The sequence below is a fragment of the Halichoeres trimaculatus genome, unplaced genomic scaffold (assembly GCF_033239565.1).
Source record: "Halichoeres trimaculatus isolate MK-OKI-2021-1 unplaced genomic scaffold, fHalTri1.1 fHalTri1_scaffold_11, whole genome shotgun sequence".
Classification (NCBI taxonomy): Eukaryota; Metazoa; Chordata; class Actinopteri; order Labriformes; family Labridae; genus Halichoeres; species Halichoeres trimaculatus.
In genome coordinates, this window is record NW_027437189.1 from 15,356,251 (window position 1) to 15,373,236 (window position 16,986).

A 16,986-nucleotide genomic window follows, 5' to 3' on the forward strand; every position below is an offset into this window, starting at 1 on the left:
AGGGTGCCCATCAGTTCTGTTGTTCTGCCTCAGGCTGCAGTAGCCCCTCCTCTCGCTGAGCTGAGCTGAGGTGTGACCAGCAGCACAACGTCTCACTCGCCCATTTACCTGTGAAAAAGACTCTCACAGTTTATGCTGCCAGAAAACGGAGACCTCACTGTGTACCAAAAAAAACAACATCAGAGTATTTTCAAAGAATCTGATAAGAAATGCATGCAACTTGTAGTCTTTGTGACTGTTTGTTTTTGTGCTATCTTTGATTTAAAGTATCATATGCTTTGTCCATTAATTTGCATTTTTTAAGAGTCGTGGTGTTGTTTGCTCTCTGTATTCTTTGCTATTTGTTTCATTTCTCGCAGCCATAACAAGCTGTCAGAACATATTACTATCCTTTCCTTGTTACTGTCGCACTCATGCTTATCTTGGATCCACTAGTTGAGTCACGTCAGTTCGGATGTGCCCAGTAGTCACCGTTTGTTATCTGTGCAAATCACTATGCAGTCACCAACCATTATGCAATGTCAAAGAAGCTTGCCTCATGTGTGATGTAAAGATCTCAAATGTATGCAGTTTGTTTCACAAGTTTGTCCCTACATAGCCTTTACATTTCATCTCTGATTGCCCCCCTTCCCTTTTAAATCATCCCCCTTGAAAAAAATAAAGATCTGTAGCTCCTTAAGATAATTAATTTCTTTCTTTTTGGATTCTCTGTAGTTGAAATATATGTTGATGTTATTTCTCTCTGTTGCTTTAGTCATGCTGGAATGTTGCTCGAACACACCCACTGCATTCATGTCCACCTCCAGCACGATGTACTCATCCACATGCAAAATTTAATTATAGAATTTCTATTTTCGGTGATGTATTGATTTTGTGTCGTGCATAATCCTCGAATGTTAATTCTTTTCCTCAGCAGAACACACAGTATGCACCCAGTTATTGTTGGCAACCAACTTTGGAAGAAAATCAGCCTTGTTCTTTGCCAAAAATAGTACAATTTTCCACACATACACAGTGTGTAGATGTGTTATCTTTCATGTGAAGATGAATCATGAAACTCAGGATGGAAAATGATGAAAAATCTATACACTGCAACAATATGAACTACTGAGCCTCAGAGAGCATGTTTTACTTCAATCTGTGGTTCATTGCACTGCAATTTTTCAGAAAAATTATTTTTAGTTTAGTTTTTAGTTCATTTTATTTATTTATTTTGCTTTTTCCCCTTAAAAGTGACTCTTTTCATCTACATCCTTTTCATCCATATTGATTATGTCTCATTTTACATCTAAAAGCTGCTTTATGTCATCCATCTGAAAGGCTTTACCCATGTGTCTACGCTTTCATATCCATTCATTGAAGCAGCACAGACATCAATATCACACCTTTTTTTTGTAAGTGGGATATAAAAGAAAAAGATCTTATATTTTTCCTCCTCTGTTTTCAATAAATGAATGCTCTTCTTCAATAAGTCTCGTCTGTTCCTGTAATTTGTCCTTATTGTGACGTGTGTCTTTGTTTTGTTTGGTGTTGTGTTGTGTTGTCGTGACAGTGTGTGTAAAAGATCTGGAGAAGGGAGGAGGGGAGAGAAAAGCCGGGCAGGGTGAGGGAAGTTTATAGACTGTCAAGTAATGACTGTCAAGAATGTAGCCGGGACAGCTTTTCAGGGCGAGCAAGCGTGAATGTGAAAGTGTGTGAAGTAGACGGAGAGAGATAGAAAGGGAGGGTGTTTGTTGTTACGCTGATCCAGTCAGTGTGGGACCTTTTCTGACAGTAGCAGCATGGTAAGAACTTTTCTTTCACTTTTAAAACTGTCACGATTTGTTTCATAGAAAGAGAAATATTTCATCTGCGTGTTTAGGGCTGATGGACGTGAACTAAATCCTCATAATAAAAAAGAAAATGAAAGGTAGATTGATTGATCCAACAGACACAGCCTCTTAGCTGAGTTCTTGTAGTTATTAAATCCTTTTTTTGGCGTGTTTTTTAAAAGAAAGAACTTTATTTTGAAAGAATCTGACATATAAATGGGCTTTGACGGCGTGATGAATGAACTCCTGAGAGGTGTGCTCTGTGTGACAGAGTGAACATGCCTTTGAGGTGACAGATCACATACTTTTCAAAGCCGAGGTAATCAGCCCGGCTGTCCTGAACGTCAGTCAGGAGGAAATGCATACGCAGCATGAGTGTGATATAATCCTAAAAAAATAACTCGCAACTCCTCATTTGTAACTCAAAACAACAAACTGAGGTTTGTCATGTCAGTTTGAGGGCTTCTAAAACATTTTGTCAACTTCAGTAGATGACTTCTGTTAGCAGTTTGGTGTTATGAGTGCAGGAGTTCTGCAGAGGCAGGATCAGCTGTGCCCAAATCTGGAAGTGAATCAGTCAGAGGGGGGGGTAAAAAAGTGTGAAAGCTCTGAAGATCTATTCGGACATCTTTGAAAATAGATTTCCTGAAGCCCACAAGAATGTAACATCAGCAAGTGTGTAATGTCTCCAGAGCAGGAAAATTATCCAGTATGGGATTTGAGCCTCCTCAGTAAGAGGTACAGGGTGCATCGCTGTAAGTCCTTAGAGCTGTGCCTCTGATTGGAAAAACTTGTGATCTAAGTATCTTCTGAACTGCCGAGTTGGAAAGTATCATCATTTTTGGCTTGATGTTTATGTAGTTTCTGGTACTTCTGGAGTCAGCCTCTAGTGGACAGTCGAGGAACTGTTTTTTTTTTTTTTTTTTAGCACTTTCGCATTGTTTTCATTTATTCTGGCTGGTGGTTGCTGTTTGGGTCAGAGCAGTTCAAAACTACCGTCCATGTGGGGTGTTCCTGGTATGCAGAGGCACGTACCACCAGAAAGGAAGTCAGAAAGGAGTTAAAGGAAAGAAAATGCATGTTCTAAAAACAGGTTCATGGGTGATCAAGTCTCACTGATGCACTCTGGGAATGGAGGCTGTGGATGGTCTGTGCAGTCTGATACTGAGATTTTGTCCACCAAGGAAGGTGTCACAGCCCACAGTACATTCAGCTTTTTTGTTCATGGAGATGTGTTGTGTAGCTGCAGAGCAATAAGGACCTGTGTCCTCAGCACCAGAACTGGACCATAAAGCAGTGCAAGAAGGTTTCTCTGAAAAAACAACAATGTCGACCTGCAGGGTCCCCAGATCATCCAGCTTCTATAGGGAGTGCTGGAGCTTCAAGTCCATGGTGGAGGGCCAGTGTTGTAATTTTCAGGACTTGTAGGATCTGCTGCTCACTTCTTGGTGTCAGAAACCACAGCACACCTTCAGAGGTCCACTAGAGTCCATGTCAGGTCAGGGCTGTTTTGAGCCTCACATGATGAGAAGGCAGGTGGTCACAATCTTATGACTGACAGTGCATCTCTTCATTCCTTCTGCCTCAGTGTCAGTGATTATCTGATAAGTTGATGTTTAGTAAACATAACCAATTGAAAGAGACATCTGGCTGTGGTTTTTGTCATTATTTAAGCATACTGCAGAGATAGAATTGGCACTTTGTTGTTATTGCATAAAAGAAAACATCAAATCTGATTGGCAGCAATTCCAAAATGGGACGTTACAAAACACACATGCATCCATTTTTTTTTCCTTATGTAAATGATAATAAAGTTGTTCTGGATTGACAACATAGACAAAATACTTGTAAATAGTCGAGTGTTGTTTCCAGATGCCAGACAAAGTGGCATCTCCTGTTTGCAAAACCACAGAGCCTGTTTGAGCTTTGACATTAGGATCTATGCGTGTGTGTGTGTGTGTTTAAGAATGTGTGTTTGTGAGATGGCAAGCTCACAGCTTGAGAAGTGGCAGAGGAGTGTTGGCGTTGGAGGAATTCTCCAAAGTGACCCATGAATGATGTGATTGTTTCATTTCAGTTTGGCTGTTTGAAAGAAAAAAGAGTTACAAAGAGAGGACAGATTGTTCTGGTGGTAGGTTTATTTTCATGTTGGAAAACATTACCGACGCTGTGTTTTTAATCTCTTTAAGCTCTTATGTTGATAGTAAACATTAGCCCAACTGCAAAATAATTAGCTGGGGTCTTGCTGCAGACCTTTTTTGAGTCTTTTATCCTTTATTCAGGTCCCAGGGCCATTCTGTACTGGTGTAATGAAACATTTTGCACATCAGAGCACAACAACAGAGGACATGACAGAGGCGCTTCATACACTCTTGAAGGCCCTTTGAGTCTCAAGTCACTTGTCAGAGTAGCCTAACACATTGAAGTGTTGTTTTTGACACAAGTCAGAGAAGGTGTCAGATAATAAGTGGTGTACCCCATACTGGTGTTCGGGTCAGCTTGTGGACAATGTGTAAAAAGGGCTGACTCTAGAGACATACTGTGTGTGTTTCACACAGTGCCTTTCCACAGAAAAACAGCTGTTTAACATCACTTTAGAAAAAAGTCTGATATTTACTGGATTTAAAGCTCCTGTGAGAAGTTTTTCCCTGATTTTAAAAACAAATTAAAGCAACACTAAAGCCTCAGGAATGGTGAAGCAAACAAGACCATAAGGAATGACACTGATTGTTCTTATACAGTTATTTTTAATGCCTGAAGCCACTGACGCAGGGTAGGTGTTAGATTAAGAGATTAACAGAAGGCTGCCAAAACAGCCTTTTTTACGTTTTCACTGTTAAAACTGGTAAAGATTCTCGATGAGTGATTTTTTTTTCGTTAAAAGAAAGCAGAATACAATTTTTTCATTTAAGATTACTCAAACATTTATAGGAGAGATACGCTACGAAACCTTTGCTTGTCCACAGGGGGCACCAAAGTCAACACAAACTAAAAGTTCCTCCTGGGGGCTTTAGCTTTGGCATTCAAACTTAAAAAAAAAAAAAGTAAAGTTCAAAGTTTTATTACAACAACCAGTGCTGTTTCTGCTTCCATCCAGGATATCCATCACACAGTTTTCTGCTTTACTGGTCACTTCTTGCTTCCATTGGATATGCTAGCACTTGACTTGATAACCCTGGCTTCGAAAGCCTTTGTTTGCACTTGATTTGCTTTCAACTTCTTCGTCTTAGTCTTTTTTTTTCATCTCTGTCTTCATTTTTGTCTTGTTTGTCTCAAACTTCAAGGAATTTTTTTTAATTCCACTTGGCATCCGTGATGTTTCATGTCTGTCACCATCTTTAACCCTCATTTTCCGTCATTCATAGATTTATCCAGATCCATTCATCCAGAGTTATTAGATCATCTTATTTCCTCTTAGTTTGAAGGAGAGATACTTTAATGTAAAAGCACACACCACACCACATCAGTGAAAGATGACACATACATATGGACTACTTCTCAAAAGTACTTGAACGCAACACCGTCACTCAGTTCCATCACAGCACTACCTGTTGTTTTTACTTTATTTTATAGATATTACCTCCACAACTGGCCAAAAAAGCTTTGAAACAAGTGTTGAATAAAAGCTCCGAGTTTATTCTTGGCTGGAAATGAGTCAACAGACAGATCAATGTAATTATTGGCATCTTCATAGCACACTGCAGAGAGGTTAATCCCCCGGCCTGCAGGTCCTGCTGAGGGTTCAATCGCACAGTCAGGCCAACTGCTGCTCCTCACTCACACACACACACACACACACACACACACACACACACACACACACGCACGCACACACACACACATTTACTGTCTTCACATCAATATTAAATGAGCAGGGGACTGCTAAGAGTTGACAGTGTTCTTTACAGCACACACTCTCATTTGCGCTGTTGTCAGTTTTCTGCCTTTGTCTTTTTATTCCTTTAACACTATCAGCGATCGCCCTCCTTTTTATTGGATCCCAACCATCTGTTTCACTTCCAATTAAGTGTTTGCGGGTAGTGAAACTCGGGGCCAGTCTTTATGAGAGAGCCTCCTGAGAGCACCTCGCTCTGGCACTGTAACAAGAATACAGGGTTTCTTACATAAGTAATGAGGCGGTGCAGATGCCAGCTGTGATATGGCCACACTCATGTTTTATACAACAAACTTTTTACTCATATATCATTCTCACCTTGTATCTTGCTGCATATTATGTCCTGGCGGTAATATGCTGTGGGCTAAACCAAATGAAGTCTTGTTTAATGCATGCACGCCTAGAGGGGGGTAGAAAGGACTTGCATGGGGACAGATGTTGAAGCAAACCCTTATTTAAGCTTAAATTTCACCAAATATTAAGTTAAGTTTATAAAATTTAGTCTTTACTTTGTTTGTATTTAGTCTTTTAAAAAAAAGTCTTGACTAACAGAGAGAAATAAGAAAGTGATTATGCAGGCGAATGTGCTGCCAGATTTTGAGTATGGAGTAACATTCTGGACATTCTATATTAAAACCACTGGTTGACACAGTATTCTGTTTTTTTTACAGGGCACTTCTAGGTGAACTTCCTACTTACTTTACTACTGTGTTGGCTTAAAAAAACTATCAGATGTAGAGAGTTTTAAACAAAAGGAAAGATTACTTTTGGTATTGCTGCTCCAGTTATGCAGAATGACTCTGGGGTGACAGCTTAACTACCCTCTCTGATGCGACATGATGCTTTTAAAGAGCTGGTGACTGAGTGATTTCAAAAATTTACTTGTCTTATAAGATGAAACATCGAAAACCTTTAGGTTTTGCAAGAGTTTGAATGTGATGTTAATTTATCTTTAACTATTTTAACTGATTATGTTTGTTTTGTTATTAATGTACTGCTGTAGGACACCCCTGAAAAGAGGCCTTGGTCTCAGTGGCAGTGAGGAGCCACTCCTCTCTGCCACTTTTGATAGGATCAACTTAAAAAATCGTCCTATTGTTTCTCATAGGAAGACATCTGAACCTTTGCATGTCTAAATAATGAAATCTCTGCTTTCAGACAGTCAGTTCATCTGGTCATGCTGCAGTCGCTCACTCTCCCTGAGCTATTTTGCTTTTCACTCTCCTGTAAATGTGACATGACGGCTGAAGTTTGTAAAGATTTTTAGGTCAAGTCATTCCAATGGAACAGCCATGAATATTCAAACACTTTAATGAAACTAGGCCTGTGACTCCTGGATTTTTCGCGCTGCATGTATTTCAGGTTTCTGTGACTCAGTTGAATAAGCAAATACCATCTGCTCCTGCTGATGTGCACAGCAGGAAGTTTAAGCGTGGCTGAGTCGCTGCGCGTGTCGACCTGTTGGCTCAGAGCAGAGGCTCTCATGTAGCTCATTTCCAGTCCTTAAAAGGAGCACTTTTTAATTTAATCTACCCCTCAGGTTACCCAAGAAGTTATATAAATAGGGACTAAATCTTGGTGATATTTTAAGCCTTCACTTCTTCTTAAACTAACAAGTTTAGACAACGCTCCATTTACATGATTTACATATTTATTCTTCCTCTGTTTTCATAACAAGACAAGTATTATGTAGACTGTCATTCACAACCTGTGGAGCATCTTCAACACCCACCTCAGTGGTGATAACAGTCAATACATTGTCATGGCAACTACGCTTCTCATCCTAACAACTGCCTCACCGCCTACAGAGGTCCCACAGCAACCGTCACCAGGCAACCCCCTCCCTCTCCTCAACATCTCTATTTAAGTAGCAGTGGAGGAGGAATGATAAATGATGCTGCTAAGGGAAAAATATATTTTTGAGAGGATATGGAGTTGTAGGCAGCAACTTGTTGCTCATAAATAATTAGTGTAAACTCTATGTGTAAACATTGTACTGCCTGTACATACTGTTATTAAACCTCTAACGCATGAGTAATGTGTGTTTATTTCTGTACTAATGCCTCTGTATGACCTAAAAAAGCAGACAAGGCCACCAGCAACAAGTCTGGCGCTTTCTGTATTGTAAGTTTTAATGGCTGTTACTGCTGAGACGGGGCCGGTGTCAGGCCAGATGATTGACAGAGCGCTGGAGAAACAGCTTTTTTATATTTTCAAATAGCACATTTTCACAAGGGGTGACACATTTGATTGCTAAAAGAAAGCACCACAAGATTTTTATGTGAGCTAATACTACTCAGAGATTCAACATGGCAGGATCAGTGGTTTCAGACAGTTTTTTTCGATTCAGTCTTTAGATGAATACGTCAGTTAGTCTTAGTCCTGTTTTGTTTTCTTTCTTTAATGGATTTAATTTTGGGCGACTTTATAGGCCCTGTTTACATTACGTTTTATCCAAAATAGCTAAAATGCAGAGAAATCACAGTGAAAAAGAAAATCTGCGTTAACGCTGAGGGACTGAAAACGCTGTAGTAAGCATGCCAGGCCTGTGGGTGGCGCTATAAGTGTCTTGTCAAGAAGCCGCTTTTGGTAGATCTCAACCAAAGTAGAGTTGTGTCGATTGGGGAATGCAGCAGTGGAGCAAAAGATGCTAATTTTGTTGAAAGACAGACAGCAGATTCAGTTGACTGAGCAGCACAAGCACAACATGGTAGTCCACGACGATCCTAACAACGGTACTGTTGTACTGTTATATGCACTTCACGGGGCGGAGCTTACCGTTTGCATGGCAACGGTGTCAGCAAAATTCCACTCTGGGGGCCGTTTTCAAAAGTTTGCATCTTAGGCCGGCTGAAACACCGTTCTCGTGTAAACGCGACGCCAAAACGCAGCAGTACTTTTGCGTTTTACCCCATTTTCGTGTAAACAGCCCCATAATCAACTTCACAAGGCCTGCCAACGTGATCAGTTTTCCTGGGTCGTGGGTCAGGGACATAGAACCGACTCTCCTGATAGTAAAAACGTTTGCCAGAATAGTTTCAAAAGTGTTTCTGTGTGTGTGTGTGTGTGTGTGTGTGTGTGTGTGTGTGTGTGTGTGTGTGTGTGTGTGTGTGTGTGTTGCTGATTTTGTATGTGTTTTGGACTTCGGGGCCACCGTATTTCACTGACATAGACCTAAAAGGCAAATTTTGTACCCCCTTATGTAAAAAATGATTTTGTCGAACACTTACAACTCTGACTTCAGAAGCTCAAACAGCTAATTCTGAGCAGCAAAACAATGTATGGGCATTTTTTTGAAATATGTGAAGTAGTTAAAATGGAAGAAGTGACTGAGTATAATCCTCAACCAGGTAAAACACCTGAGCAGACAACATAGCCATAGACACTTCATTTTCCTAGCTTAAATGTTATAAATCTGTTAGCTTGTAGGAAACCATGTGCTTGGTTTGGAAAGGAGAGAGACAGCTGTCCTGGTTGTCACTTTAGTTTGTTTTACCTGTTCAAACTCATTCAGTTAGCAAAGGTACCAAGTGCTTTGTAAAACAGTATTTCAGTCTCTCAACACTTTCACTTATGCAACACCTGGATTCCTTACCTTAGTTGAATAGTTGAACAAAGACACTCCCACAATGAATGCTGCTGTGCTGTCCCTGTTGATCTATTGAGGTAAGAAGTGTGTTACTCACAGATAAAATCAACACTGAGCTCCTTAAACTAATTTAGCCTGTCACACAAATGCATTGCTCAATATTTATGTGAGATTAGACGCACATATGAGGGGGAAAAACTCAGTGATTTCCTCATCATTGTCTCATTACAAAAAATGATTAATTCACAAATATTCCCTTAAATGTTACTGTTATGTACATCATTGCAGACAGGGTTCTCCAAAATCATCACAACCCAAAACTTCCTCAAAGGAGCTTAAATATGATCCACTGGGATGTGTTTGTTGATCCTTTAGGTGTAGGGGTTGTGTCCTTCTGATTAGGGGCTTTGCATAGCGCTTGTGTTATGCAACAAAACAAATCAGTCCTCAGAGTATTTGTCAGACTCAACAATAATTCAGTCAGGTCATGTGTTGTTCGAAGGAACAGGATGTCCTGCTGAAAGACCCTTGAAGGAACATTTAACCCTCACCGTATTACAAAGAGTTTAGGCATGGGGTGTGCTTCAGCAACACTTTCATGTTCAAGAAAAACCTACAAGTTATTTACTTTTCTTCAAATCTATTCCCTCTTTTCATGTTTAAACGAGTAACATCAAAACAGGAAGTCTCTGTGTTCTGGCCAGGAACGGAAGAGAGAGGGAAGGGGCACATGAGTTAACCCTCATGGAGAGAAGAATGTAAAAGTGAAAGACACATTTTGGTACTTCCTTCGTGAACTGCATTTATAAGTTATGCAAAGTATAAACCATGCAAAGGGTAAAACCCACAAAAGCAGCAAAGATTTGCCTACTTTCTTGCGGTTAGTGACACGCTCCAGCACACCCCTGAAGCTCTGCCCTGTTATGGGACAGGGCACAGCTGACAGAAGGAGGTGTGGCTTCAGCACCAGAAGGAAATGTAGGCAGGAACATGTGACTGCTGTTGTTCTCCCAAACACAGACTGACTAATTGACTTGTCTGGGCAGAAGTGCGTTACAGGAACCGGGTGGATTTCTGGACTAACTTGAATCTTAAGTTTTAAGGATTTTTTGTACGCTTCTTTCAAAGATTCCATTTGAATCCAACTCAACTTTGTTGCTGAAGTGGTTTGGGTGCACAGTCTTAGCAGCTTACAAAAAGGAGATGTTGGCATGTGCTTTTTGTCACGATTTCTCTTAGTGATGTAATGTGCCTGTTTTATACCTGCAGCTGACGAACAACCTGGTCTTTCCTGTCAGTATGGTGTTTCTGGTATGTGGAGGAGTGTGTTTATGACTCTTCAAAATGTGATATCACTGCTGTGTCAGACGAGAATACTCTGCAAGAAAGAAGAACGTGAGAAGCAGAAAAGGGTAGTACATACACACTGGTAGGCTTGGCTGAATGTAGTTTATTAACCCTGTGAAAGGAAGAAGATCGAGGCCAGGGACCTTTGTGTCTGTTGGATCATCAGCTCATAATGTAGGTCAAGAATGTTGACAGATCTCAGGCTTTGGCACTGCTCTGAAGTGACATCATGAGTTCCACTAAGAGATGGTTAACTACCCGTCGCTCTAAAGTTTACATGTAAGTCCTGAAATAATATCTTGTCTTCATGATTTGGTGACTGTGAGCTTACCAAATCATAATGCAGTCTCTTTTTCTGTTTGTAACACTTCAAAATTTTTGGTGTGATATTCTGTCAAGACACGTATTACTCACAAGTGGCTCATTCTCAAACCCTCTTCTTGTTTTCTCTCGTAGTGTGGAAGGGGACTCCCAGTGTCCAGATCCAGGCCCCCACAAAGACAGCTCATTCAGTCAGGCGCCTTACCTGCGTGGGTCCGAGCGCTACGCTGACAGCGGCAGCAGCAGCAGCAACATACCCTCTGCGTCCAGAGAGCCTTCACATGTGTCTGTCTCCAGTTCAGCCAGCTTGGCCTGGGCACTGCGAACACGACATCAACCAGCAAGTCTGGCCCTCCGCAAGCAAGAGGAAGAAGAGAACAAGAGATGCAAGGCCCTTTCTGACAGTTACGAGCTCTCAACAGATCTTCAGGATAAAAAGGTATCAATGCCGAGGATGATGTCAGGATTTGTGTCGCAAGTGTTTGAGATCTTTGAATGCCAAAGGCAAATAAAAGGCAGATCAAGAACTCCTTTCGGCTGAAGCTCTTGATGATGTAATCTTTTTGTCTTTACCTTCTGCCAGGTGGAGATGCTAGAAAGAAAGTATGGCGGCTCTTTTGTAAGCCGCCGAGCAGCTCGGACCATCCAGACGGCCTTCAGACAGTACCGTATGAACAAGAACTTTGAGCGCCTTCGAAGTTCTGCTTCAGAGAGTCGCATGACACGGCGCATCATCCTGTCCAACATGAGACTACAGTATTCTTTTGATGAACGACAGCCACAGCAACAGGCCCAGACACAAACCAACTTCACCCACAGTGTGGCCATAGGACCTCCTCATTCACCTGACCCAGACCGGCCTGGAGACTACACACACTTAGAGGACTCCTTTTCCAAACAGGTAACAGTTTTAATGTGAGATCAGTTTGAGGGCATAGAGTTCTTCTGGGTTCCTTTCTGTTGCAGAGTATGATGTAAAGGACTTCACAGTGAGAGACAGAGACAGAAAAAGAGGCATTTTGCAAAGGCGTGTGGAAGGGCAGGGAGCTCACAGAACAGTACTAAACTGGATCATTTTTTAAAAGTATGTTCCTGACTGAATTATAACATGTTAACTTGGAAATTTATGTCTGAATTTGTCCCCTCACCAGGTCAAGTCCTTAGCTGACTCCATAGACGATGCCCTTACCTGCCGCGCAGGACGCGATGACTCCCAGGAGGGCAGCAGGGAGGGGGGAGGCATCAGTGAGGACTTTGGAGAGTGTGTGTGGAGCAGCAGCAGTAACCCCTCCTCCCAAAGAGGTTTGGGCGAACGAGCCAGGGGTGCTGGTGGAGGACTCAGTATGCACGGTGACAGCACTGCCACATCTTACAGTGATGTCACTCTCTACATGGACGATGGCATGCCGTCTTCACCTCTGTCACTGGATCGGGCACCCAGCAGCACAGACACAGAGTACTGGGGCCCTGGTGGGGGTGTTGGTGGGCGTGAGGACAGCAGGGACACTGAGGGAGGGGGCAGCAGTAACAGTAGGCGCAGCACGCCGTGTACTGAGTGCAGGGATTATCGTTTAAGGGGCGCCCATCTGCCTCTCCTCACCATTGAGCCACCGAGCGACAGCTCAGTGGACATGAGTGACCGTTCTGATCGAGGCTCTCTGAGCAGACAGCTGGTCTATGAGCAGGAGTCTGGGGTAGGGGCTGGCTCCCCTCAGGGGACCCTCAAACACTCCCCTAACACAGGCACCCGCCCTCCATCCACTGCAGCTGCTCAGGGTCAGACCAGAGCTCCAGGTAGACCCATGCCAACGCACATCCCTCACCAGGTGGCCGCACATCACCACCATCACCACCATCCTGTCCACCACCATCAGTACCCAGACACACCCTCATCCTCCTCATCCCCACAGCAACCCCCCACCACCCCTCTGTCCTCCTCCTCCTCTACTGCTCTGCCACCTGGTGGTCTGGAGCAGCCGTGCTGCTCGGACGGAGATAACGACTCACTCAACTCTACCACCAACTCAAATGAGACAGTCAACTGCAGCTCTGGATCATCGTCTCAGGACAGTCTGCGGGAGCCTCTGCCACCTCTGGGGAAGCAGACGTACCAGAGAGAGAGCCGCCACAGCTGGGACTCTCCACCATTCAACAGTGATGTGGTGCAGAGACGCCAGTACCGCATAGGTCTCAACCTCTTCAACAAGTAAGATGTTTGAACTACTTGTGAGAAGCAGGGCCTATGAGAGATTATGGCAAATAGTCATTTAGTAAAAGCAGTAGAGTTTTAACAACAAAGCTCCTTTGTGTTGGCAATAGGAAGCCAGAGAAAGGTATCCAGTACCTGATAGAGAGAGGGTTTGTATCAGACACTCCAGTTGGGATTGCTCGCTTCATCCTGGAGAGGAAGGGCCTCAGCCGGCAGATGATTGGAGAGTTCCTGGGGAACCGACAGAAACAATTCAACAAAGATGTCTTAGAGTGAGTATGGGAATGGACAAAGCAGAGGAGGTGACTGGGTTTGCAATAGCCAGGGTTTGACTGTGACCTCTGCTGTGTTGGTTTCAGCTGTGTGGTGGATGAAATGGACTTCTCAGGAATGGACCTTGATGACGCTCTCAGGAAGTTCCAGGCTCAAATAAAAGTTCAAGGAGAAGCCCAAAAAGTGGAAAGACTCATCGAGGCTTTCAGGTAAATTTATGAAAAACAAAGTGGGACTTGAGAGAAAATAATACCCTGAATTTAGTTTCTGTAGTGCCAAAGATTTACTTTTAAGCATGTTGTTTCTGTTTCATTTGCAGTCAGAGATACTGTGTGTGTAATCCAACCCTGGTTCGGCAGTTCCAGAACCCGGACACCATCTTCATCTTGGCCTTTGCCATAATCCTCCTCAACACAGACATGTACAGCCCCAACGTAAAAGCTGAGAGGAAAATGAAACTGGAGGACTTCATCAAGAATCTGAGAGGTCCTCCCACACAGAACAAACTCCAGCACTTTTAACTTCAAGCGTGGTGTTTGGCAAAAAATGATCATACTGGATTAGATCAGTGGGAAGAAATGTCCAAGTCAAAATGAATTAAAAATGCATTTTTGTTTGTGACAGGGAACATTTCATATTTGCTCTAAATCCTTGCCACTTTTGTAATGTAAGAAACCGAAAAAGGCAAATTTCTTGTTTTTTTACTTAATTCCAGCACTGAGTTCAAGCCCATTTGCAGTCACCATTAGGCAAATAACACAACAAATAAAGGTACAGCAGTTTAAAACATGGGCTGTATTAAGTATAACAAAGTCTTGATGGCACATCATATATTTCCTTATAATTCTTATAACCCCCTATGTTGGCTTAGTGGACGCATCATGATCAAAACTATTATTAATACAAGGCTGTAAACAAGCTCATTCCTTCTGTAATGTCGGGCATTTTAATATAGGACCTAAAAAGGAAACCCTGGTTTTCTCTTTTTAAAAAATGATTTTGTGGCTTTTTTAATAGAGACAGGAAATGTGGGGAGGGAGAGAGGTAAACAAAATGCAAATCAATTGAATTATGCAGGAACTGGCAATCAATCCTATGACCAGCACTAAAAATTGGCTTCTGGAGCCAGCCTCAAGTGGGCACTTTCATTGGCTTCATTTTCATCGGTGGAGGTTGCTGCTTCATGTTTCATAGGCCGAGCAGATGTCCCTATTGACACACAGCAACACAAGAGGATAGACCAAAAGTGTTGTATAATAACATTAGTCTTTACCCAAAAGTCTTCAGCCTTTGTGAAGTCAGATTGATTCAAAACCAGTAGCTCCCTGCTGTCTACTCAGTACAAGTTTGTTTACTTTGTGCCTCATTTTCTAGTGTGTAACACTGACACTTTGACAGCTTATTATCAGCTGTCAATCTGACAGAGACTCAAACAAAATGGTTTTCTGATATTTTTCTAAGACTTTTTTCTTCTGCTTTTCTAAAATAACCACCTTTGTAAAAGAAATTAATAAAAAAGGCAAAGGTTGGGTAAAAAAAAGAGTAGTCGTTTCTCAGTCAGAAAGTTGGAAAATCCACCCTGGTCACTGCAGTCACATTTCACAATTTACGGAAATGTCCTTGGGCAAGACACTGAACCTGAAATTGCTCCCGCTGTTGTTCAGCGGTGTTTCTACCCAGCCACTAGTGGATCACAAGCCAATGTTCTCATTAGTGCCTGTCCCCAGCCTAGATAAATGGGGAGGGTTGTGTCAGGAAGGGCATCACATGTGAAACTGTGCCAAGTCGACATGCTAGGCACGAATCAGGAGCAGAAATGAGTGATCTGCTGGAGGAAAAAAATGCCAGACAAAAAAAAGACCAAGACAAAAAAATAGAAATAAATATAAAAATAAATTATTTTTATCTAACAAGGCTGAATAAATCAGATATAATTTGGATGTTAAAAAGTAAAAAGGTTCCAAATATGTTTGTATTTTCAGAAAGGCTGTCATTATGTCAAGAACTTGAAGAATTAAAAGCTTCATTTAATTTAAGCATTATAAAGTTCATTTTTGATAATCATCATTTAATATATGCCTGTGTTTTTTCCATCTCCCCTTTAGGTGTTGACAATGGACAGGACATACCAAGGGACCTGCTGGTTGGAATCTACCAGCGGATACAGAAATGGGAGCTGCGGACCAATGACGACCACGTGTCCCAAGTTCAGGCGGTAGAGAGGGTCATTGTGGGTAAAAAACCTGTGAGTTTTGTGGCCGAATAAGGCAACATACATAGCTTTCAACGTGTTACCACTACTGTTGAAAAAAGTCATATATTTGTTCTGTATTTGTCCAAACAGGTGCTGTCCCTTCCACATCGAAGGCTGGTGTGTTGCTGCCAGCTCTATGAGGTCCCTGACCCCAACAGACCTCAGAGGACAGGAGTGCACCAGCGAGAGGTCTTTCTCTTTAATGACCTCCTGGTGGTAAGACTCACTTTCGTTGTTTTTAGTATTCTTATTACATCATCTCATTAAAAGCACCCTGTAAAATGTTAATATCTTGTTTATCCTGTGCATCAGGTGACTAAAATCTTCCAGAAGAAGAAAACCTCAGTGACTTACAGTTTCAGACAATCTTTCCCTTTGGTTGAGATGCAAGTGCACATGTTTCAGAACTCCTGTAAGAGACCATTTCTCTCTTTAGATATTTTGACAACCTCTCAACAAGCTTCTATGAGACAGAAGTATTTGATATCAATCTGTTTGCATCTCTCAGACTACCCTCATGGTATCAGGCTGACCTCAGCAGTCCTGGGTGGAGAGAGAAAGGTTCTTATCGTCTTCATGGCACCCAGTCAGCAGGACCGCACCCGCTTTGTAAGCGACCTCAGGGAGAGTATTGCTGAAGTGCAAGAGATGGAGAAATACAGAGTTGAATGTAAGTGCTCCATCTACTGGTCATAACTGTGAACTGTAGGTTTAACAGACATGATGAATGACGGGACTGAGATCTGTGTTTTTCCGCTTTGTATCATATTCCTCTCGTTTCAAATTCTCCTGTGATCTTTTTGTTCCTCTCCAGCGGAGTTGGAGAAGCAGAAAGGTGTGATGCGACCCAGTTTGCTCAGCGGAGGTGTGGTGGGAGGTGTAGGTGTGAAAAGTGATGTGGTGAATGGCACCATGGAAAGGACAAGTTTTGATGACAGCTGTGAGGGTCTCAAACGTACAGCCCTCAGCTCATCTCTCAGGGACCTATCAGACACAGGTGAGAGCAACACCTTAGAGACTGAGGGCAATCTTATTTCTTTTCTATCACCTGGGGAGAACTGGGGCCCATCCTATTCCTCTTTCCCACTGCCCAAGTGGCTTTATCTTTAAAGTGTAAACATTAAAGTTTTCCACTTTTTGCTAACCCGATTCTTCCTGGTGGGGTGCAGGGAAGCGTGGTCGCAGGAACAGTGTTGGTTCTCTGGACAGTACCATGGAAGTAAGTCTGATGGACTAGATGTGGTCTTGTTAAAAGGCGTGTTCCCCCAGTCATGCTTTTTTTTAATG

General features: G+C 42.3%; 1 protein-coding gene across 3 annotated transcripts in view; it reads left to right on the plus strand.

Moving 5' to 3' along the window:
- Nucleotides 1-16,986, plus strand: part of iqsec2b (IQ motif and Sec7 domain ArfGEF 2b) — a 38,302-nt gene that overhangs the window by 17,609 nt on the left and 3,707 nt on the right. For all 3 annotated transcript variants that reach the window (XM_074680838.1, XM_074680839.1, XM_074680841.1), the window contains 12 exons: nucleotides 11,099-11,402; nucleotides 11,547-11,864; nucleotides 12,115-13,169; nucleotides 13,283-13,444; nucleotides 13,532-13,654; nucleotides 13,765-13,931; nucleotides 15,551-15,690; nucleotides 15,790-15,915; nucleotides 16,012-16,111; nucleotides 16,208-16,369; nucleotides 16,514-16,696; nucleotides 16,869-16,918. In XM_074680838.1, the coding sequence (XP_074536939.1) occupies nucleotides 11,099-11,402; nucleotides 11,547-11,864; nucleotides 12,115-13,169; nucleotides 13,283-13,444; nucleotides 13,532-13,654; nucleotides 13,765-13,931; nucleotides 15,551-15,690; nucleotides 15,790-15,915; nucleotides 16,012-16,111; nucleotides 16,208-16,369; nucleotides 16,514-16,696; nucleotides 16,869-16,918 (2,890 nt within the window). The remainder of the gene's footprint in view (nucleotides 1-11,098; nucleotides 11,403-11,546; nucleotides 11,865-12,114; nucleotides 13,170-13,282; nucleotides 13,445-13,531; nucleotides 13,655-13,764; nucleotides 13,932-15,550; nucleotides 15,691-15,789; nucleotides 15,916-16,011; nucleotides 16,112-16,207; nucleotides 16,370-16,513; nucleotides 16,697-16,868; nucleotides 16,919-16,986) is intronic.